We start from the raw sequence: 23,816 nt of genomic DNA, 5'->3' as shown, positions 1-23,816 counted from the left end.
AAAGGAGTGACAATTGTGTTTTTCCATTTCATGTGTCATGCACTAGACCAGGACTAACAACCGTAAGTCTAGATGAAGGCCATGAATGGAAATGTAGACACATGATAGACACAACATTCTTGTCTTCACTTGGGAAGAAAGAATGGGAGGATTGGGTAATCATTTGACATCCGATACTCTTCGAGGATGTGTAGGGCATCCAAGGTAAGAATAGGCTTGAGGACTGATATTCTTTGAGGGCTGGGAACCCAAGATAAGAATAGTCCTAGAAGGTCATACTTAGTGAACACCCGGGTGGGTATGTACCTTGAGAGACAATGATGAAGGTGTCTATAAATCATTGGTCTCGCCAACATTGTAGCTCATGGTCTCATGGAGAGATGGAGCTGTTAGTCAAGGCCTTGCACTATGACAATGCTGATTGATATGATGCTATACAAATGGGATTACCAATCTGATTCTTCTTATGAGAAATTCTTTAGATTGAGAATAACCAAGTACCATTGTAAATACCTCCCTAGTTAAGAGGGAGTGTTGAAGAAAAGGGTAACTAGGTTCGGTATTTGTCAATGTAATTTTGATCTTTGTACTTGTCAAGAAAAATAATTATTATTTTTATAAATAATATGAATGAGTTTCTTGCTCATTCCATAGGTCTAGGAAAGTCAAAGAGTCAAAATTATATTGAAGATCTCTACTTGAGCATCTATTCTATGAAAATGGGTCAACCTAGTTTTTAGCAACACTCCAAATGACAAGCACCATTCTCTCTGTCACGTTGTTTTGGAAATCGAATTAAAAGGCAGTCAAGTCGGCTCAAATAATAGACACATCGGTTCAGCAATACAAGTTGGCTTATTTATGGAGACAAAACCACTATATATACCCCATTAGGGTCTGCGCAGAAGGAGGGACAGAACTCAGATACATCTGAGATTTTCGGACAAGATTACAGGGTTTCAGAACTTCGCATAAACCTCTGCTACTTCGATACATCTAAAATTTCGCTAATAATCTCAGTGATATCTCGGACAAGTAATGGAACAGGAATCTCAGATGAAGACTATGTTGCAGTGTTACAGTTGAAAAAGGAGTCTATAAGTTTTCGGATGGATATTACAGTCTCGGCATAATGAGAAGGAGCAGTGATGACAGTGACAAAGATAATCACAGTCTCAACTATTACAGTCTCGACATAATGAGAAGGAGCAGTGATGACAGTGACAAGGATGATCACAGTCTCAACCTAATGATGATGGAAGGATCTCATAGTGACACACTTTATCTCGACTTACATTAAGGTGCAGTCATGATCCTATCACAGTCATGATCTCGTTCTTGAAGGTTATGATCTCGATGAAGGTGCAGAGATAATCTTAGTGGTGATCTCAAGGAGCAGTCATGGTGCAACAATGATGATCTCGGTGAAGCAGTAATGATGATGATGATCTCAACAGTAAGAAGAGGATTGGTGTCTTGGTCTTGGAGTGGCTTGATAGGTCAAGGGTCATGGTCTTGGTGTTTGTCAATTAGAATCTCTATAAGAAGAATTATGTGCGGGTTTTCCTCTCCAAGAGGGAGAGGTTTTGGCCCTGGCAGAATGCCAACTTCTTGTGTTCTTGTTTCTTTGTTTTGGTAGCAGTTTGATGAAGTAAACACACACACTCATAATAAGAAGAAGATCAAGATAAGATAAATAGTGAAAGCATTTCGCAAATCGCTATCAAGTATAGAAGAATCTATCTAATGCTAACTGCCCTAGATTCTTCAACACAAGATAGTTAAAATTTTTACAAAAACAACTTTCCTTTGAAGGTTTGTTCATATCCACGATGTCACAAGGCACCTCCTCATGCAAAGAGTTTGCCTCTAGATATGTAGAGAAGGCAATGTTCCTTATCCCTAAATACCTGAAAGGGTGAAATCCAAGACCAAATATGTGAAAATGGATTAACTATTGTGTCCTTTGTTGGACACAGATTGTCATTGATGTCAATATGGCAATATTCAAGAGGAGGAGACAGAGCATATCGGAGCCAAGAGGAGCAAAAGGAGCCAAGAGGAGCGGACCAAGCCAGAGGAGCCACATATATCGGAGGAGTGCCAGAGCAAGAGGAGCCATATCGAAGGAGTGTCAGAGCAAGAGGAGCCATCGGAGGAGCTACAGGAGCAAACAGAGTGGACCAAGAGGAGCAGATGGAGCAAGAGGAGCAATATATATGGAGCAAATGGAGAAAATGGACCGAGAGGAGCAGATGGAGCAAGAGGAGCCAAGAGGAGCCATATATATATTACAAGCAAATAGGGCCATTGGAGGAGAAAACCCATATATATATGCCTTAACACTATCGGCGGGCACATATTACAAACAACAATGCCAAAGGAAGAACTATCGGGAGTACTGAGGAGTATATATATATATATATATATATATATAGAGAGAGAGAGAGAGAGAGAGAGAGAGAGAGAGAGAGAGAGAGGCGATATAATAACACGGACCCGCGGCTCCATTATAAACTGGCTAAATGTAATATCGCATCCGCTATGTCGCTGGTCTCAAAGGGCTGTCACTCCCAAAACCCCCGATTGCGATATACGGTTGTGGACCCGACGGGAATATAGACTGTGGCTTAATATCATATCGCATCCGCAGTGATCGCAAGTCATAAGGGATGGCGCTATAATCTGCCGATTGTGATAGAGGCATGGACCCGATGGACTTATTAAAAACAGTCTATAATATATCGCATCCAGAATGTCGGAACTGTTCAAGGTGCAAGCTCCGAAATCCGGAGCCGAAACTCTTATCAAGCAAAATAGAAAGCATATCGGGTCCGCGGAGCAGAGAATCCTTATCGCATCAGCGAAATCCGGAGCCGAAACTATTATCAAGTGAAGTGTAAAATCATATCGGGTCCGCAGAACTCTTGTATCGCATCGGAGCAGCGGAGGTAGCGATCGCCGAAATCATCCGGAGCCGAAATTATATTTGGAGCAGCCTAAAGGAGATCGGGTCCGCAACCCATCAAGACTCGCCGATAAGGAATCCGCCGATATGACGGATCCGAATTCAGTTTAGGAAGAAATGTAAGGAGGCATCGGGTCCGCGTTACATCGGAGGAATGGGTCTATTGTTTACAGCGAACGCTGATGTTCATCGGACCCGAAACAATATTAAAGGGAGTCTAAAGCCATATCGGGTCCGCACCTCGTCGGAGGTCTGGGCTTAAGAGTTATTGTGACTGCCGAAATCCGGACCCGCCGATAATTGTAAAGGCGGGTGCATAATAATTGAAGTCCGGCATTTGAATTAGAGCGGGGGTTTATAATGTTTTCCGTGTATTATATGATAGATGGCCGCGGGGTTAAGGTATATATTAAAACCTGTGTAATGGTTGATTAAAGCGCTCGGTGATGGTTGATTAAAGGCTTGGTTGGTGGCTTCCGATGGGTGATTAAAACGCTCGGGTGGTGGCTTCCGATGGGTGATTAAAACGCTCGGGTGGTGGCTTCCGATGGTTGATTAAAACGCTTGGGTGGTGGCTTCCGATGGGTGATTAAACGCCTCCGATAAAGCCTGTAAGGTATTAACCACACGTCAAGGGCCGAGTTTTATTTAAGAAAGGGGAGTTTGGGTTTTTCTACTCAGATTTTGGAACACTTGTATAGACAGAAGAAGCAAAGGAATGGAAGCCGAAGTGTCAAGCGATCAAGTGAGGAGGAAGCCAAAGAGCCAGCATGTAAGAGGAAACGAATGGACAGGGGCATGGAGCATATAAAAGCAGCAAAAATAGAACACTGTATGGGTTGTTCGTGAACAGTATAACCTGAGCATGAGATAGTGAAAGCAACAGAAGAAAAGGGGGCAGCAGAAGCAGTGGAAGCTGAAAAGAGCGCAACAGCACACCAGTGTATACCAAAGAGGTTGGAGCCTTAGAATTGAACAGGATTGAAGTCCTTGGGAGTTGGTGCTCCTAAGTCCAAGATTGGTGTCTTGGCAAAATAGAGTTGGTGCTCAGGAGGTTGGAGCCTCACCAAAGCCCAAGTTGGAGCTTGGCAACCAATTGTGACAATCTATTTATTGTATTTATTTTTCTGCACAGTTATATTAATAAAAGCATTTATTCCTGCTGTTCATTTTGTGTTCTGAACATATATGTTTTAACTAGTAAAACAATAGTGAGAAAAAGAAATACTGATTCACCCCCCTCTCAGTATTTCCAACATCCTTACCTGCAAAAGCTTTGATGAATGAGGAAACATGCCTCATGATATGTGGAATATGTCTTGAATGATGTATAATGCCCCCAAGGAACCTCTTTTAGCCTTATAGATGCTTCTAGCACCACATAGCAGCTTTATAAGAGGGGCATTTCTCCTTTAGCTTCCTTTCTTACGACATGTCATGCTTTAGACCTCAAATAAGGTAGTTTATTTTCTCCTCTAGCTATGTTTGTCCCTTACTTGCCATACATCCTTGGACACCTCTTGAAGTAGGATTCTCATCTTCTAGGGATTAATTCATGTTCACTTCCTCCATCCACATGGTTTGATTCCCTAGGTTCAAACAAGGAGCAAGGCTCCTCATTATTGATGCAACAAAATATAATGTAAGCCATATAACCATGTCTCCAAATAGGTGTCAAGTGTGCCCAAATGGAATCTCCTGGTGAAATGTGCTTATGAAAAAGCCTTCATCAAGCCAACCATGCTCCTACATCTTTGTTCTTCCTTAGATGATGAAAAGTGCTCAAGAAAAATAGAACAAAGTACACAGTCTCTAAATCTCATCCTGCAACCTACGATTGTTACAAAACTCTGAAAATTTTCTATCATGCGGGGAGATAGAAAATTTCTATCATGCCCATGAAAATGTGGATTTCGACATGCATTTTCAAGTGGTAACAACAACCAAGAAATATCACCCATATGGAATGTCATTACATGTGTTGCAAATCTTGACTCTTGCAAGCATAAAACTATAGTGGTTGTGTACGTGGGAATTTTATGTGACCTCAACTAAGAGGCTCAAATGTCAATATTTTGTAGAGAGAGTTACTTTTATCTTCCCAATTTTGGAAATCCTTCCTTTATAAGAGGTAGCCTCTCGAACATCCCGGTTGTTCCATGAACCTTTGGATCATTATATGGTGTCTTTTTTGTTATATCATATACATATTGTCTTGATTTACTATCTGTAACTTCAAAGTCTCAACTTGTGTAGATTGTTGAGTCTAAACGTTCTACATGAGATGCGAATTTCTAGCATTTCTCATTATTAAATACAAGCTTTAAGCGTGACATAAACCCTGTTATTCATTATAGTCTACCTAGCTCCTATCAAATGGCATTGGTTAACCAATATATTCTGTGGTTGACATTGAATTTACCTTCTTGTTGGATGGTGGATCTTGTACAATTTGCTTTCATTGAAGTTAAATGCTATGCTGATATTATGGCTAAACATATATGAGCAGGAATTGAAAAATTGTGAAAGGCAGATTGGTGTACGACTAAGGCAAATAACTGGAACTCAAGAACAAGTAAGGTAAATAAATAATCTCTTATTTTATAAAAAATGCGCTGGTTTACGTCACTTTATGATAATTCTTAGAAAATTTGTGTATAGTTATAGAGTTCAGATGGTTATGGAGAGAGCAAAAAGGAGATGTGCACTGTTATAAACAGGCCTTGTTTATAGTTGAATATAGATATATCAGTAGATAGATAATACGTATTGATTGTTAAATTATAAGAATGATGATATTACAATGAATCTTGTGATGATCTACTTATAGCGTTGATTGGTCATGAGGTGAAGGGTTATGTACCTTTTGACTTTTCATTAAACAATTAATTTATTATTATTATGTTTAGATTCTAGAACATTGCTGTCCTCAAAGCATAGCAAATAAAATTCTCTCTAATTGAGCACGTTTTTGTGGTGGAATGAAGTTTATCTATTTTCAAGGTTTTGAGTTTCTTTGTGTTTTAGTGTTGGTAAGGTTTGTTTTGTATTGTTTGCATCTTAGTCTGAAGCCTTGACCTGATTATTTAACATGAAAGATTTTATGCTTCTTGATGATATTTTTCTCTTGGTTCCATTGTTGTATGTTTGATTGTGTTTCTTGCCCCTTTTGTTAATTGTAATTCATTCTTCTTGAGAGTGGAACCTTCAACAACATATAAGTGTGGACCTTGCCAATTAAACTCCATGAATTGTTTTTCAATGTTTTTGGTATAACTTCCCAAAAGCATCAACCATTCTGCACCTAGCACGATATCCATTTCTTCAAGCAGTAGAGCATAGAGTCTTATTTGTAAGTAAATTGGAAGTAAATTGTCATAGTTTTTGAAATGTCTAACGTTTCAAGTGGACACGCCACCCATTGTTAGGGACAAGAGAAGCTATAATAATCAAAACGACTGATGAGATGGGAATATATAGGAGAGGTGAAAAAATAAGAAAAGTAGGATCAACAACTCATTTCTTCATTCTAATTCAAAGCCTTTTTGTGTTTTTGTGTCTCCTTGAGACAATCCTCTCCATAGAGGCTGACAATTTGAAGGTGTAGATTTTCATTTTGCTGGAGGCGTTTATGCTAGAAAGGAGAATCCTACTTTTGAAGAGTTATGGGCTGCTTGCACTTTAGAGGAATCAAGACTGAAGGCTAAAAGCAATACTAAACGTCATAATGAAGATTCTCAAGCTTTTGTAGCTGAATCAAGGGGGAAGTTTGGAAAGAAGAAATTTGGATCTTAAAACAAAAATGCTGGTAACAAATCTCAAGGGGATAAAGAAATGTCCAAAGTCCAATGTTATGGATGTCATGAATATGGGCATTGTTGCCGCCTGGCTTGCAAACCTAAGTTAATGTGGGATGTTGTATCTCTGAGATAACGATGGTCAGTTATTAAGCCAGAGCATCTAAGATAATTGTTTTGTGGGTTTTGTTTTAATTTGGGAGACCAGTGGATGAAACAGATATAGAACTGATGTACCTAACCTCTTGAATAATATCAATATCTCAGCAGAGGGCTGCTATAAATATTTACACAGTGAAATAGCTTTTATGATGATGAGAAGAAACATAAAAGTAATATGATTTCCACAGTTTTCAAATTGAAAGCTAAATAATCATAAGTATGAAAACCTTTAAACTATGTTTAAAGGTTTGAGAAAATACGCATGAGCTTAAAAAAGATGTTGATGATTTATTGATTTTGAGGGAATTAATTAAACAAACAATCCATTAATTCATTCTCTTTATAGATTATCACTTCAAAAGCTTATAGGAATAGATTGAAATACAATTATTCCTACCTAGTTATCTCTGCAAGACACAAGTATATGAAGAAAAAACATAACGAATGACACTGGAAAAACTTACAGGAAACACAAACTGTGTAAAACAGAATTCAGAATCCTTTGCTTCGTATTAATGATCTAGAAAGATTTATTACATCAGATGTCTAGAAATGCTTCTTCAAGGGTGCAACCATTAAAAACTCGTGAAGGGAGTTATTTATACAACAGTAGGGCGAAAAATATCCTGAACTGCTTTTGCAAAAATAGATTATTAACAATCAAGAAATAAAACTATCTAATGATCTGGCACTATTTTGATGCTGCGCTGTTTGATGACTATTACTGAAAATGCTGAAAAATGGTTGAAGCTCGCTGACTATTCCCTCAAAAAATAAATGTTGTTCTATTATCCTTAATCAAGTAAATCTGTTAATTCTTCCCAGCGTTTCTTATCTGGGATAGAAATCTTTGTTATCCTCTTGTAGATTTCATCCATCTCGGTGTATTTAGCAAAAGTGGGTTTTACCAAAAATATATGCTTGATTTCATCTAGGATGAAGAAAGAATCCCTGAGTGTTTTTACTATGAGAGCTGGTGTTGCTGATCCTTTGATATTGGAAACTGAAGCTGCATGGGTGCCCACCTCTGTTAACTTCTTGACATAATCCTCAATTGGCATTAATTTATCATTAATAACCATCATAGAAGGTAAACCCTTGCTGACCAAAGGTTCAATCTTGTTGAAAAATCTCTGAACTATGTTGTTAACATTGCTGCACTTTTCTTGTAGCTGAAGGGTGAGATTTTTCTTAGTGATAATCTTCTTTACCTCTAATATCGTTGCAGTTTTGTCGTTTATTCTTAATTCCTCAAGCTCATAGTCATCCTTGGAATTTAGAAATTTGATTATATCAAAGGCAGTCTCTGGCATATCCTCCAGCTGCTTAGTTATGGTTTCCACTGCTTCCTGAGCTTTTTCCAAGAGATCTTTCTGATTGAATATTATCTTAATGGAGGGCCAAATCTCCTTGATTGCTTCTGTGATTTCTTCCCACAAAATTTCTTTTGCTAAACCCAACTTGTTTCCTATGAAGGAATCTGTGAGTTCTCTCTGCAACATTTCCACTTGGCCTTTGAGTCTGTTTGTTTCAGTTGTATGTGAATTGTCTGATATAGACTTCATAAGCCGTAATTCTTTGAGTTCATCCTTTAGTTTATTGATTTCTCCTATCTAGATAGACAGGTTCTGAACAACTTCAGTAAGCTGTTCAGCTCCTTCTGCTGTACTTGTTGCTGATGTAGTGGCTGAAGTAGAAACTCTGGTGATGGGAACTGCTGCAAGAGAGACTACATCCATTGAAGTTTGAATGTTCTTGATAGCTTCCTCCTTCTCCTTAACCAATTTCTCCATTTTCTCCTCCATTTGTTTTATTTGCAAATTCTGTTCTATGATGAGCTTCATCATATCTGACTTTTGAGTCTCTGTCTCCTCGATTTCTTTGGCCATTGGATCCTCAGATGTTGGTAGTTTCAGCTGTTTCTTTAATGCTGCAACCTCAGTGTTCTTTTTCTTAATGAGCTCCTCTGCAGCATTTATGTTTGAGGGGTCATATCCCATCCGTAGCACTAGGTTTTCCAAGGATTGAATCTTGGTATCCTTTGCTAACGAGGAGACCTTCTCCAACTTTAATTCTGACTGAGTGTTGGCCAATGTAACCTGCATTTTTGACAAACTCATAGCAGTGTTTGTCAAGGTTGAAGCAATCATCTGTCCATTTCGTTTGTGCATTTCAATTTGATCATTTGGATGCACATCCTTGACATTAAACTCAAAAGAAGTGTGTTTCTGGTATTGTGCTGCAGTCCTGGGCTGAGGAACTTGGGCCTGCAAGAAAGCCATTTGCATCTTCCCCTTCTCAGAGTCAAAGACTGAAAGAAGCCTTGCTTGAGAGCTGGAAGAATGCTTCCAGAACTGGGTGTAAGTATTTAACTTCAATTCTTCATTCTTTCTTTTGATTTCACTAAAGACATGGAAGATGTCTTCCTCTTTATTCTCTGGAATGCCTCCAACAATTTGGACTATCTGCTGTTCATGAGAAGTGGTAGATTAAGTTGGAGATTGTATAGACTATTCACCAGACTGTGAATCCATATTCATAGAGACCCTTTGTTTGTTTTTCCTGTGAAAGACTTTGAGGCCTTGGCTTGTTGCCTCCATTGCAGGTGAAGATTGTTCTTCCCTCCCTCTCTTGGTAGTCTTTTCTTGTGCAATGGGAGTTTGCATATTTGATGTAGAGACTGCCTGTTCCTCAGCCTCTTGGAGGGTATTATCTGTCCATTCCAACTGATTCTTGCACTGTTCTATCTTAGGCCTAGCTGTATGATGATATGGTGTGAACTTATTTTCCACCCGAGTTTGGAGATGACTCCCAATGGGTCATATGACCAAGAGAAACTGAGAGCAAATTTCAATGCCTTTAACAGCTTATCAACTTCCTCCCTTGCTGCCCTGGTATTACAAATGAAGGGACCAACTTGAGCTTTAAGCTTAAATTGTGTGTTCTTTTTGGCAGCTACAAAATGTACTTCATCTGCATTCAATCTTTGCCTCAAGTACTCCAGTGCAAAGATTCTAACAGGGAAGTACTTTGGCAGTTTGTAGGGTGGAAGCTCACAGCCAAAAACCTTGATTTCTGTGTAGTTTTGGTAGCAATACCAATCTCCTGTTGTAGCTTGATCTATGAACTGAAGTTCTTTGACAATCTCCTCATTGATCCTTGGTAATGGAGTGCTGCTCATAAGGCTGAGGGCTGGATGAATAAATAGTTCTATGAACTGCTTGTATGTGAATTCTTCTTTCTCCTTCATCCCCATTGAAGTCCAGAAAATCACTGACTGTTGTTGTCCTTCTTCATCAAGTTTCTACAAAGGAAATGGGAATTTGTCTCCCTGAAAATATATAAAAAGATACACAAGTACTGAAGCATACTTGAATACTTCTTCAGTGTTAAATTTGACAAACTGCTCATGTATGGTTTTAGCTATGAAATGACTGAAATCATAAATAACAGTAGGCTTAGAATCAGAAGAAAACATGGATAAGAAACCAAGGATGGCTTCATTGACAGACTGATCAGAGTGATAACCAAGCAAATAGGATAGGATAGTAGTAATATGCCTGGTTCTATCAGGAAACATAGATGAATCATAAGGGGGATTTCTCTTTGGTAGAGGACTACCAATTGCTAAAAACAGTTCCAGGGTCTGGGATCTCTTGGTAAAGTCCAGTTTGTTATAAGCTTCTATCAGGTTTTCATGAGAAAAAGGATGAGTTGGTGTAGTGGCAGGGGCCTGCAACATTTTCTCAATTGAATCGACATTAATGGGACAGAGGATTTCTCCAGTAGGTGAGATAATTGCTCTCTGGCTGGGATCATAAGATTCATGGCATTTTCTCACAAACTCTGGAGCTCTGTGTATTTGTGGAAAAATATAGTGGGGTAATTGGGATTCCCAGATCCCAATTTCATCACTCTGGTAAATTAGCTGCTCTTCCCACTAGCAATAAATTTGAAATAAATCAAATTGAGAAGAAGTCTCAATGATTTTGCAATCCTTGTCAACTAATGGAGTATGGTGGAAATCAACCTGCGGGTGAATTAGAGGATTTGAAACTTCTGCATTTGTTTTTACCTTGGGAGGCATTTTGTCAGATGAAACTGCGGACTGTAAATGACAAAATGGTAAAAGGAGTTACCAGAGTGGAGACAGGGAATTGAAAAGTGGACCTAGAAGATGTGCTTGCGAACAGGACAAGTGGCTGAGCTGTATGAGCAGGCGGGCTTGAAGAATAATCTTGGTCGCAGAAGTTAACTGTGTAACCTTTGAAATGCATGACACAGTGTTTATAAAGAGAAAAATGGAGCGGGAGGGTGGCGCCGAACATTTGAAAATGCATTAATTATCCAACGGTATAATTAACGGACATTTGGTTATAAATGTGCGGGAACGGAAATGAATGGGCAACAGATGATTGGACGGGAGATATGAAGTGAAACGTGACGTGGGGTGGCGGTAAACGACTATGAAGGATACTGCGTTCGGGGGTAAGACAGAGTGGTTTGTGGTTTTGGGATTTCTAGTCCCGAAAGACTAAAAGGTAATTTTTGTGGTTTATGTAGGCGGTATTAAAGACTGCCCATTTCGCCCTCCCCCGCCCCCCCTGCCGATAAACTCCGGACGACAAATGAGGGCGACAGGGAGTGTGGGCTGTATGATTGCGGAGGAGTGCGCAGGATGAGAGGTGAGGTGGAGGGATTTTAACGTGTGAGCGGGGAATGAACGGTGGGGTCGCGATATGATAGGCGTACGCGGCGGCTGTGGGTTCGGGTGATTTAACGAATCGAGTGATAACATATGAATGAAATAGCATAAGGTTAAAAGTTTGGTTATTCGAACTCCCTTCATCAATATGTTTCCTAATGTTTTGATCCTTAGGAAATAACCATTTCAACATCTCAAACTTTCACATTTCTACCTACCCTTCTATCCCTAAACTTCAGAGTGCATAAAAATAAGCAACCCAATATTTTCTTTTTATGAACAATCTATCTCTATACCTTATTCCCTCCATTGGCTCAGATTAAACTGTTGAGCCAATTTATTTTCTACCTATGAGAATTAATTTAAAACAAATCCAATTATGATGCAACTGTATAATTGGATAAAATAACCTAGTGTGGCATCTAAACAGACTGCACACAACTTATTATTTTCAAACTGAATTTAGAACAAAGTAGTGGCATTTAGATTTGCAACACTTTCAGAGTTGATTTCTTTTTCTTTTCTGTCTAACCTAACATTTTATTTTTGCCTTCATTTTTTAGGGCATGTACCCTATCATTTTCTTTGATATGGACATATTTATCAAAATATTTTCATAACATTTTTTATTCAATATTATTTTGTTCCACATCCTATCTTAACATTTTGTAAATATAGTTTCTTTTTTTGTCTAATTTATTCTAACTTATCAAAACCAAAAAATGGTACAACATGGGAAAAATCCTCAACTCCACTAGGTGTGGCCTTCGTGGCAAAGCTCAAAGAAGGGCTATCACCTAATCCCAACTCTCTCTGTCTAGGCTCTCTCCTAGCTAAAGCCAAGTGGGGTGGACCCTAAGGAAGGTTTCTAAAGGAAAGATTCGTTAAAAACAACAAGTTCTAGGAGACTAAGGACAAGACAATCACTTCTTAATGCAACTTGATTTAAAATTAGCAAGTATAAGAATTTATGAGCAATGTAAAATATAAATTTGATCAAGATCAATATGGCATTCAACAAAATTAAAAATGAGAAACCAATGCCTTATAAACAATGCTCAAGTAAAGATTATATACTTGCGAAACGAAAATAACACTTCAAGTTACAAGGATAACGATGTTGCAATACGAGTGTTAGTACAATATGATAGCATAAATTGAAATGTAAGCAACAAAATAGACCTTGCAAGATGAATGGAACTTGTACTTGTACTTCAAAGAGATGCTCAAATGAAATGGGACAATATCAAATGACAATGAGCAAGTAAGTTAAATAGCAAGTACAAGATAGGTACTGCGAAAATTTCTTAATCTAACACATCAGAAATCCCTACTATTATTTCTGGTTTATTATCTCCTACTTGTTCTTTACATTAGCAAGTTATTTAATTATATAAACATCGAAATAAACACAATAACGACCTTCATAAATATACAGATCAACAACTAAACTAAACTGAGACAACACAGGGGACATCGTTATTTTTGCACAATTGTCCCCGAAAAAACCCAATGTGGGAAAATCAGTGAAGCAGATATGAGGGTTTTATTATTATGCAGTTTTCTGAATACAACTAGGGTGCCAGAAATGGCTCACACTTCAGAAATTATCCTCGACAGAAGTACCTTTCTCCGGAGACAGATATTCTGGCTAATCAACAACTAGATGATTGGCCCCACAACAACTTCTATTGTTCCTTAGCTAGATAGTGAAAGCTGCTCCAAGCTATCTTCTGGAACTGCGCCGCCCTCCAGGGACGTCATCACCCTCCTACGGCTTTGCGTCAGTTGATCAACTCCCAGTCTGGCCCATGAAATCACCTCAGCGTAGCCTCTTCAACTCAGCATCAACTCTGCAGCTCTTTGCACTGCCTGCGTTAGCCTCTTGGCCTTCTATGTCCTCTGCGCTGACCTCTTCAGTCTCTGCGTCAACCCTTGCTGCCTTTGCGTCAGCGTCTGCGTCAGCCTTCCTAGGCTCTGCGTTGTCTCTTTGGCACTTTCTCTGCCTCTCTGATGTGTATTCTTGGCCTCTTGCCGAACTGCCCCTCGCTGCAACAGATCACTAACTCGATTTCTTAGCAAACCCTGCCCCAGAAAATCAAATTGATTGATGAGCTTGGTGTATTTCCAACTGACCCTCAAGCCTCCTCTTATACTTTTCATGTTGACGATTCAACGACCGAGATTAAGTCCTTAATCAACGACTAAGATTAGATTTGACTTGATCCTCGTTATTTAGAACTTTCTCACCCATATTATATTAATACACATTAATATTTTAATTTTCCTAAGTTTAGACTTAGGGTCTCATTAAAAATATTAATTATATTAATATCTCTTTATCCGGGTGGAATTTCTCCAAACGAATTCTGGGTCTTGGAGATCTCATGTACCTTAGCCTCTCCACCAATTTTCATGGCTAGAGCACATCTGATGCTACCAAAAATCAACACTCTCTCTTAACGAGGAATGCGCTCTAGTAATGGCTCACCATAGAAGCATCACACTGATCTTCAACATCGGTACCTGTGCTAATGCTTGGCCTGCTGCCTCACATCTCCTACACTGCTGCTTCTTGTATTGTTGCCCATGACATTGCCACTCCCGCTGCTACATCCGTACTACAACTCCCTCTCAATATGCTGCCATGCTGCCGATAGCACTGCCACTGCTAACCGCTGTATTGCAACTCAGTTACCGGGAAGTAAGTAACTGACTTCTCCCAACAATTGACATCCTGGTTAGTTTGGAAGCCTCGTGATGCTGAAGCTGCCTCTGCTGCTAACCCGTGCTTGCTCTGTTGCCACTGCGCTGCTGCAACCTTTTCTGTGCCTCTCGCACTGCTGCAACCTCTACTGCGCTGCTACAAAACTCTGCACTAGCCCTACCTTGCTGCTTCACCACACTTTGCTCTACCCGACACTTGTCATCATGCTATTGTCATTAAGGGCTCCCGTAGCCGGATGTGATCCATGAGTTTGGGCACCTCAAGGATCCTGCCCCTACTATGTAGTCCTCCTAACTACAACTCGATGTCTCCCCATCTCTTCTCTAGAGGCGTATGAGCACTCATGGCACAATCGTTATGAGTCTCTACATCCTTCTCTGCCTTAGTTGGAGTTGCCTTTGAATCGGAAGCTTCTCCCTTGCCTTTCTTCCTGGGGCACTGAGATACATAATGTCCCAACTCCCCACAGTTGAAGCACTTGACCTTGGAGATGTGCTTCTTCTTCCTCTTCCCTTGCTGTCCCGCAAATGCTAGAGCCGCATCCTCCTCCTCTTTCTTGACTCAAACTCCCTTACCACTACTCCCCGCCTTGGTCAACCTCTTGATTTCTTCCTGTCGAAGAGCTGCCCACATCTCTTCCCAACTGGGGAGAGTCACTCTGCCCAAGATGCTTTGGACAAACGTCTCCCAGTCCTCGGAGACTGCATTCAGAGCAGTGCTGACCATAAACTTTGGATCTAGTGTAGACCCCACGGAAGTGAGCTGGTTGCGAATTCCTTGCAACCTGAGGAGGAAGTGATCTATCTCCTCTCCTTTCTGCATCAGATATGACCTCAATTGATTCTCCAAGAACATCTTCCGCTGTACAGAAGAGCCCCTGGTATAAGGTGGTCAGGGCCTCTCACATCTCCCTTGCTGTGTTCTTCTCAGCAATATGTGGTATGACATGATCTTTGACCCCGTCTAGGATCATGCATTTTGCCTTCGCCTCGGCCTCCTCATATTTCTCATTAGCATTCGAGTCAACTGGGACAACTATGGTTTTCAAGGTATAGTCCTTGATGTGATGCTTATCCAGGATTGCTAGGATCCTGGCTTCTAGATGACAGAATTGGAAGCCCCGTCCAATCTGTCCTGATCACCCTATCCGTTCACTGCCATCTCTACTCCTCTTCTAGACTCCCTCTGAGTCTTGACTTCCCTCCTAGAAATCGGCCAACTGTCGAAACAATCCTCTCCAATCCCCCTTTGCTGCTGCAACTCGGATATGGATTTCTTGGCTAGAAATCCGTCGAGGTAGTGCTTCCCTCTACTTTGGTTCTGTCTCAGACATTGTTTTGTAATGACAGAACCAACGTCCCACGGTCCCACTAGCTCCTCAAATCACAATCTGCACAACTCCCTTAGCCCCGACAACTGAAGAATCTGAGCCCTTCAGGCTCTGCGTAATCACGACGAAGGCTGAAATTTGCTCCTCCGGCCAACTGGGTCAATCCTACCTGGTTGAGTAGGATGATGTGGCTCTGCATGAGCTTCTCCTGCCTCCCTCTGCCTCTGTGCTGGCCCTTCCCTTAGCTCGAAATGCTGACGCAGGCTCTGCGTGAGCTTCTGCGTCACCCTCTAAGCAATGTGTCACCTCTTCTCTTGTCGCTTCAGCTCTAGAACAATGCTGTCTCTCGGGACCACTGCTTCTGCTGCAAATTTTTCAGATTTCTTCTGCCGGTGTCTTCAGTCCTCCTGTGATCTGCAATCCTTCTAATACCATGTGAAAATTTCTGAATCTAACACATCAAAAATCTGTACTGCTATTTCTGGTTTATTATCTCCTACTTGTTCTTTAGATTAACAAGTTATTTAATCATATAAACATCGAAATAAACATGATAGCAACCTTCACAAATATATAGATCAACAACTGAAATAAACTAAGACAACACTAAGGACACTGTTATTTTTGGACAATTGTCCCCGGAAAACCCTAATGCGGGAAAACTAGTGTAGTAGATATGAGGGTTTTATTATTATGCAATTTTCTAAATACAACTAGGGTGCCAAAAATGGCTCACCCTTCAGAGATTATCTTCGACAGAAGTACCTTTCTCCGGAGACAGATATTCTGGCTAATCAACAACCGGATGATTGGCCCCACAACAACTTCTACTGTTCCTTAGCTGGACAATGAAAGCTGCTCCAAGCTATCTTCTGGAACTGCGTCACCCTCCTACGACTTTGCGTCAGGTGATTAGCTCCCAGTCTGACCCACGAAATCACCTCAGTGCAACCTCTTCAACTCAGCGTCAGCTCTGCAGCTCTTTGCGCTGCTTGCGCCAGCCTCTACGGTTTCTGCGTCAACCTCTTGGCCCTCTACGTCCTTTGCGCTAGCCTCTTCAGTCTCTGCGTCAGCCCATGCTGCCTCTACGTCAGCCTTCCTAGGCTCTGCGCTATCTCTTTGGGACTTTCTTTGCCTCTCTGATATGTATTCCTGGCATCCTGCTGAACTGCCCCTCGCTGCAACAGATCACTAACTCGATTTCTCAGCAAACCCTGCCCCAAAAAATCGAATTGACTGAGCAACTTGGTGTATTTCCAGTTGACCCTCAAGCCTCCTCTTATACTTTTCCTGTTGATGATTCAACGACCGAGTTTAAGTCCCTAATTAACGGCTAAGATTAGATCTCGCTTGATCCTCATTATTTAGAACTTTCTCACCCATATTATATTAATACACATTAATATTTTATTTTTTCTAAGTTTAGACTTAGGGTCTCATTAAAAATATTAATTATTTTAATATCTCTTCATCCGGGTGGAATTTCTCCAAACGATTTCCAGGTCTTGGAGATCGCATGTGCCTTAGCCTCTCCACCAATTTTCATGGCTAGAGCACATCCGATGCTACAAAAAATCAACAGGTACAATGTAATGTGTAGCAAGATGAATACTCACAAATCAACAATATGCCAAATGAGATGATGTTTAGATAAATGAATGCAAAATTTAAACTATCTAAAATGCAAAGATTTTGGTTGATTTTGTTTAAATGCCTAAACTATGATGAAAAATCTACCTTCAATTTCTTAAAACTTGGTAAAGATTGGGGTGAGTTGCAGGAAAGATAGGCTGAGGAGGTGCAAGTCTGTCGTTAACTATTCCCTTCCTAGCCTACTTGCAATCCACGTGCCTTCGTTCCTACAAGAACTCAGCCACAAGAGAACCGCAAGGTCATGTTTTTTAACCTTACTCTGTCCTCAAGTGAAAGAAAGTTAGGGAGACTTATCCTAAATTTTCTATTCAACCAAGCTTATGCTTGGAGGTAGATTTTAGAAGTGCAAGTCAAATTAATATGCAAATGAGATGTCAAAATGTTAATGCAATGTTTCAAAAGAGATATGGTGATAACAAGATGCTTCAAAGAAATGAGATAGCAATCTACTTGTGATTAAAACTTACTTGAAGCACAATTGAGTTGAGACAATAATCAATGAAACATGTAATAACTTCTCAATGAAACAAAACTCATGAAAGAAAATTAGATCACAAGTTCAAAAAATAACTCAAGTGGCTGGACTTTGAAAGTGCTCTAGAACATGTATTTTCATTTGCAATATGATATGTTATGACAATGAACCAAGTGAGAGATGCATTACAAAGCGCAAGTAAATATAAGCAAATGAGATTGTTAAAACTAGATTGTAAGTAAATGAAGTAACAAACTAAATGAAACTTGCAAATTTGATCCAAGTTTATAGATTTGCTCAAATTAAACTTTTCAAATGAAACAACTTGTAAATGAATTGAATCAATTTGAGCATGAAACTTGAGGTAAGTAAATGTTACAATGTAAATGAAAACTATGAAATTTGCATGAAATTGCAACTAAATTAAATAGCAAATTAGAACCACAATAGTAATTGGAAGGTGGATGCAATGAGGAAAAAGAGCAATTAAGAAATTAGATCTAAACTAATTAACGAGTTAGTCACCACAAGGGGATCCTCCTTTTAAATAAGGAGGTGGGATACCATGGGAAATTCCCAAGCTCCCTCAAGAAATTAGATTTTTATTATTAGATGTTACAAAGGAAAAAAACCCTTTTCATAGGGCTTAAATCCTTCAGGAGGGATTTACAATAATATGGAACTTTTGAAATAGAGAAACCCTTTTTAAGAAAACAGTAAGGATCTTATGGCAATGAGGGACAAGGAACTCCTCAATACAACTCTGAAATTTTCAAAGGGAATTTATTCAAAATAGGCAGCCACTTAGCATGAAGAAAGCTGCCCTAGAGAGAGGATAAATCTCCTTGCTCACTGTTTTTGATGCAGAGAGACAACAATTTTCTCACTGTTTTGACAGAGAATGACAGTAGCCTTTTATGGTCACGGATAGGGAGAAAGAGCAGTCCTCAGGGGCTCACGGCCAGGATGGAAATGAGGCCTCCAAAAGGTTACAAAAGTAGAGTTTTCTTGCTCCAATAAACAATTGCCAGCCTGCAAAAAAATTGAAGATAGTTTCCCTGCCAAAAATTTGTGAGAGAGAAACCCCTTAGATAAGCTGTTATATTTCTGCAAAACAAATCCCAAGGATTAGTGGATGACAACAAGAGAAAAACGCAAAACTATATACAACTGATTTACAAGAGCTAAATCAAACAGTAGGAGTATAACTCATCTCTTTGATTAGCCAATAAAATGTCTTATTTTATCAGATTTGTTGAATAGAAGCACACAAATTTGAGGAAGATAATTTGCAATAGATTTTATTACAAGCCAAGGGGAAGGAAACCCTGCACAACAAATCCAATGATAAGACTTTGGAAATCAGTATGTAGATTCTTCCACTTCTATTCTCAAGAGTGGGCTAGTTCAACCGAAAACGTATCCACGCTTGAGATCTGATTCAAAAGATTGCTATACAACGTCAAGGTAAATTATTAGATCCATAGGGGTTAAATGATACAACGAAGAGGAAGTTCTTGAAATTTAACCAAAAGTTTACTAAAACATCCCAATCTACAATACTTCTCTAACCCAAATACTAGTGCAAGGTAACTATACACTAGCAGATCTATGAAAGCTTATGTAAATAACGATAGATTTATCACCAATAGAATAATAAACACATAACTAGAAAGATCAGACCATATCCATAGAAGAAGAACACCACATATGAACCACTCATTTTACATTACATATTTAAACTATATAATAGTTTACAAAAATTATTACGTTATTCATTATTAAATTATATTATATAGTTTGACAATCATATAATTATATTATATAGTTTAAATTATATAAAAATAATAATAAATAAGTAAATAAATAGAATTAGTTCCGCCAAGAAAAAGAAAAATCAAATGGGGAATAATGATGAAGCCGACACAAAAAAATATGAAGAACTCGATAAGGTACGACACCGCCTCAACAATGTTGAAAAGAAACATGCAGAGTTAGGAGAAGGGCAAAATAAGATAATCGAAACTCAAGAGGAATTAGCAAGTGATATTAAAAAGATAGATAACATTGAGAAAATGTTGCAAGGAATGCAAAACCAAGAAAAAAGGGATTTTGATTACCGTTGGCAAGCCTTTTTAAAATTAAGGGATACAGATGTTAATTTTAAGTATGTTCTATGCTAGAGCAATTTATTTCAATTTTCACAGTTAGCTCATGATCTTTTCCAGATTTAGCAATCATATTAGCATTAAAGTAAACTGCAGATAGAACATAAATATAAATCGCAAAAGACAAGCCAAGACAAGAGGACACAAGTTGTTGTGCTAGCCAGGGACAAACCCCAATGTGGGGAAACCCTTGATCAATTCTTCTTTTATGTTCTTCAAAGTTCAACAGAGAAAGTGAGAGATATAGTACATTTACAATAGAGTCAATCACTGACTTTTAATATCGGCATGAGATCAGTTGAAGACATATTGCTTCAACTGATTCTCTAAGGTGACTCGTTCACCTATATAGTGTTGCATCTCGTCTATTTGCTGCACATTACCGTGTGACACCTTGCTGTACTGTCACATGTGTTGAACCTTGATGACTGAGTTGCTCTCATCTTCATGCTGCTCATCATGCTGCATCTTCCATGGTCTTATTCATCATCAAGCTGCTCATGCTCATGATCTCATTCATCATTATGCTGCCCATGCTCATATCATCATGCATCATTATGCTGCCCATGCTCATATCATCATGCTGCTTATTATGCTACCAATGATCTCATACATCATGCTGCCTTCCTTCGGAGATAGATGCTCTGGCTGTTTCTGCAGTTCCCGGTAGTTCCGGATTTTTCGACAGTTCTGACAGTTCCGACATTTCCGGCTTTTCCAGCGTTTCCAGCTTTTCCAGGATTTCCGGCGTTTCCAGCTTTTTCGGCAGTTCCGGCTTTTTTGGTAGTTCCGGCTTTTCTGGCAGTTTCGGCTTTTTCGGCTTTTCTGGCTTTTCTGGTATTTTCGGCTCTACTCTGCTGGCACTGCTCAGCTCTGCTAGCTCAGCTCTGCTCTACTCAACACTGCTGGCTCTGCTCAGCTCTGTTGGCTCTACTCTGCTCTGCTCAACTCTGCTAGCTCTGCTATGCTCAACTCTGCTGGCTCTGCTCTGCTATGCTCAACTCTGCTGGCTCTGCTCTGCTCAACTTAGCTTTGTTGATCCATGAAGAAGAAGAATTGATCGAGAATGTCTCATACCATTCTCCACTGACCTGAAGTCAGTCTCAGAGTGCATACCACTGGTCCCAGACCAGTCTCAATTGACCCAAAGTCAGCGTCATAGTGGGTACCACTCCTACTACTGGTCCCAAACCAGTATCATCAGTCTCAGAGAGTGTACCACTGGTCCCAAACCAGTCTCAACCGACCTGAAGTCAGTGTCATAGTATGTACCACTCTCACTGGTCCCAGACCAGTCCTCCACTGACCCAAAGTCAGTCTCAGAGTATGTACCATTGGTCCCAGACCAGTCTCAACCGACCCGAAGTCAGTGTCATTATCATAGTAGGTACAACTCCTACAGTTGGTCCCATACCAATATCATTGATCCCAGATCAATGAAGGTCACGAGGATGTATCATACCATCCTCCACTGACTCAAAGTCAGTCTCAGAGTGTGTACCACTGGTCCCAGATCAGTCCTCAACCGACCCGAAGTCAGTGTCATAGTAAATACAACTCCTACCATTGGTTCCAAACTAGTACTTTACTGACTCGAAGTCAGTCTCAGAGTATGTATCACTGGTCCCAGACTAGTCCTCTGCTGACCCGAAGTCAGTGTCATAGTGGGTACAACTCCTACCACTGGTCCCAAACCAGTATCATTGATCCCAGATCAATGAAGGTCATCCTAGCATAGGGAGTACGGTAGATACAACGATGCGTCCATCGGTACTACTATGGTCCCTATCCTCATTTCCTTGCTCATTGATCAGATGAGAGGTACTTCCCATGAGTCCTAGACTGCATGGGTAGGATGCCTCGATAGGAGAACTTAATCAATCCTGTCCTCACAGGAGAACTAATCATCCTGCTACATAATCTCCATGAAGAACACATCATCCAGGCCTCACAGGAGAACTAATCATCCTGCTACATAATCGTCATGGAGAACACATCATCCAAACCTCACAGGAGAACTAATCATCCTGCTACACAATCGTCATGGAGAACACATCATCCAGACCTCACAAGAGAATTAATCATCCTGCTACACAATCATCATGGAGAACACATCATCCAGACCTCACAAGAGAATTAATCATCCTGCTACACAGGAGAGCGAATTATCCTGTCCCACAAGAGAGCGAATCATCTTTTCCCACAAGAGAGCGGATAATCTTGTTCACATGAGAGTGAATCATCCTGTCCATAGGAGAGTGAATCATCTTATCTCAGTGCGCACCACCAGGGGAGGGTGAGTCACCCTGTGGTCGTATGTTGCTGTAGTAAGAACCGCAAGCCTCCAGAGCTCCTAGAGCTCAATGTATGCAACATGCAGGACCCTTTTACAAGGGTCTCTCGACGACTCCAAGTCGTTCAGGAAAATCACAAATTTGATCTTTCCTCGGGGCTCTGACAAAGTGTAGTGACCTGTACATCATCTTAGTGCGATGGAGCCTCCTTGCTCATTGACTTACCATATCCTAGATAAGGTAGTATCTGATGTCTATCTGCTGGAGCAATCATTGAATATGGGATTCCTCAATAATTGAATCCCACCTCTGGTTGTCACAGAGAATCATAGTGGTATTCATCATGTGTACTCACTGAAGAGTTTCCACAACCAGGCAACTTCATATGAAGTCATACTTGTAGTTATGTATCCGGTCTCGGCGGTACTTATAACAACCGATTTCTGCTTCGAATCCTACTCATCCATGACATCGAAGCAGAATCCAAAGAGAACCAGCACTGAGAAGTGCTCTGGTGATCCTCCACACTGCCTGCCCAGTCAACATTCGATAATCATGCAGTTTTCATATTTCTGGCAGTGTATCTCAATCCATGAGAGATTGTGCCCTGAAGATATCTCAGAAGATTCTTGGCACCAATCTAGTGAGGCTCAACCAAATATGAGCTCACCATGCTAACTGCAAAGCATATGTCCCAAATCCAACTCCCTCTTACTTTTGCAAATCAGAGTGTCTGCACCTATCAGACATAGGTGCCAGTAGGAGAGGTCTGTCATCCATGACCTTCGGATGGTTTGGATTGATTTCACTCCTAGTGAATCTCAGCTTCATCAGATAGCGGTTGATCCTCTCATACTATGCCTGGGGTGTTTTGCTTCAAGCCATAGAGGGCTTTCCACCACCTGCATACATGAGATTCCCGATCATGAATATCAAACTCCTCAGGTTGTTCCAAACCTGTGGACCTGTGGCATGAGGGGAATGGTCCCTTTATAAGATTTTCCTTTGGTACATCTCAGACATGTACCTTCATGCTCTTTTTGAATTCAGGCATCCCTGTCACCATCTGACTCACAGACCTTCAGTCCTGTGTCAATGGACATGGTCCCCAGTGGACTTCCTGCAACTTGATACAACCCTGAACTCAAAAAAAACATGTTTGAAAAATCTATTTCCAAACACGTACCTTTCCATCGATGAGTGCCACCCTGAACCTTTGACTTCCATTGCTGAAATGGACACCAAGTTCTTCTTGCGATCAGGTACATAAAAGAGATTCTGGGGTTCCTTGCTTTCTTTGAAGAGTCGACCATTTCCTTGATGACTTGCATTACTAGTCATTCCTTTGATCATTGAAGACCCTGGAATGATTGTTATCTTCATCAAGAGACGTGTCCCTGTCCTTCAGACACTCCTTCGCATGATGCCCGAACTTATTGCAACCAAGGAATCTGCCTTTCCTTCCACCCTTTGTGAACTTAGAAGAGAGATGTGGAACCCATTGATCCTTTTGTCTTGTTCCTATTGTCTTTGGTG

The 23,816-nt window shown here is 40.2% G+C and overlaps 1 protein-coding gene across 1 annotated transcript in view; it reads left to right on the top strand.

Annotated features, from left to right (window-relative positions):
* The first annotated feature begins 5,444 nt into the window (after positions 1-5,444).
* The window catches only part of LOC149172983 (mRNA export factor GLE1-like), a 197,409-nt gene continuing 179,037 nt past the window's right edge, over positions 5,445-23,816 (top strand). The window contains exon 1 of the mRNA XM_089426532.1: positions 5,445-5,548. Coding sequence (XP_089282658.1) covers positions 5,445-5,548 — 104 coding nt within the window. The remainder of the gene's footprint in view (positions 5,549-23,816) is intronic.

Source organism: Pinus tabuliformis, chromosome 4_2 (genome assembly GCF_031772625.1).
Source record: "Pinus tabuliformis cultivar Carrire ecotype Pingquan chromosome 4_2, CPIR1, whole genome shotgun sequence".
Classification (NCBI taxonomy): domain Eukaryota; kingdom Viridiplantae; phylum Streptophyta; class Pinopsida; order Pinales; family Pinaceae; genus Pinus; species Pinus tabuliformis.
This window is presented reverse-complemented; position numbering and strand designations above follow the sequence as displayed.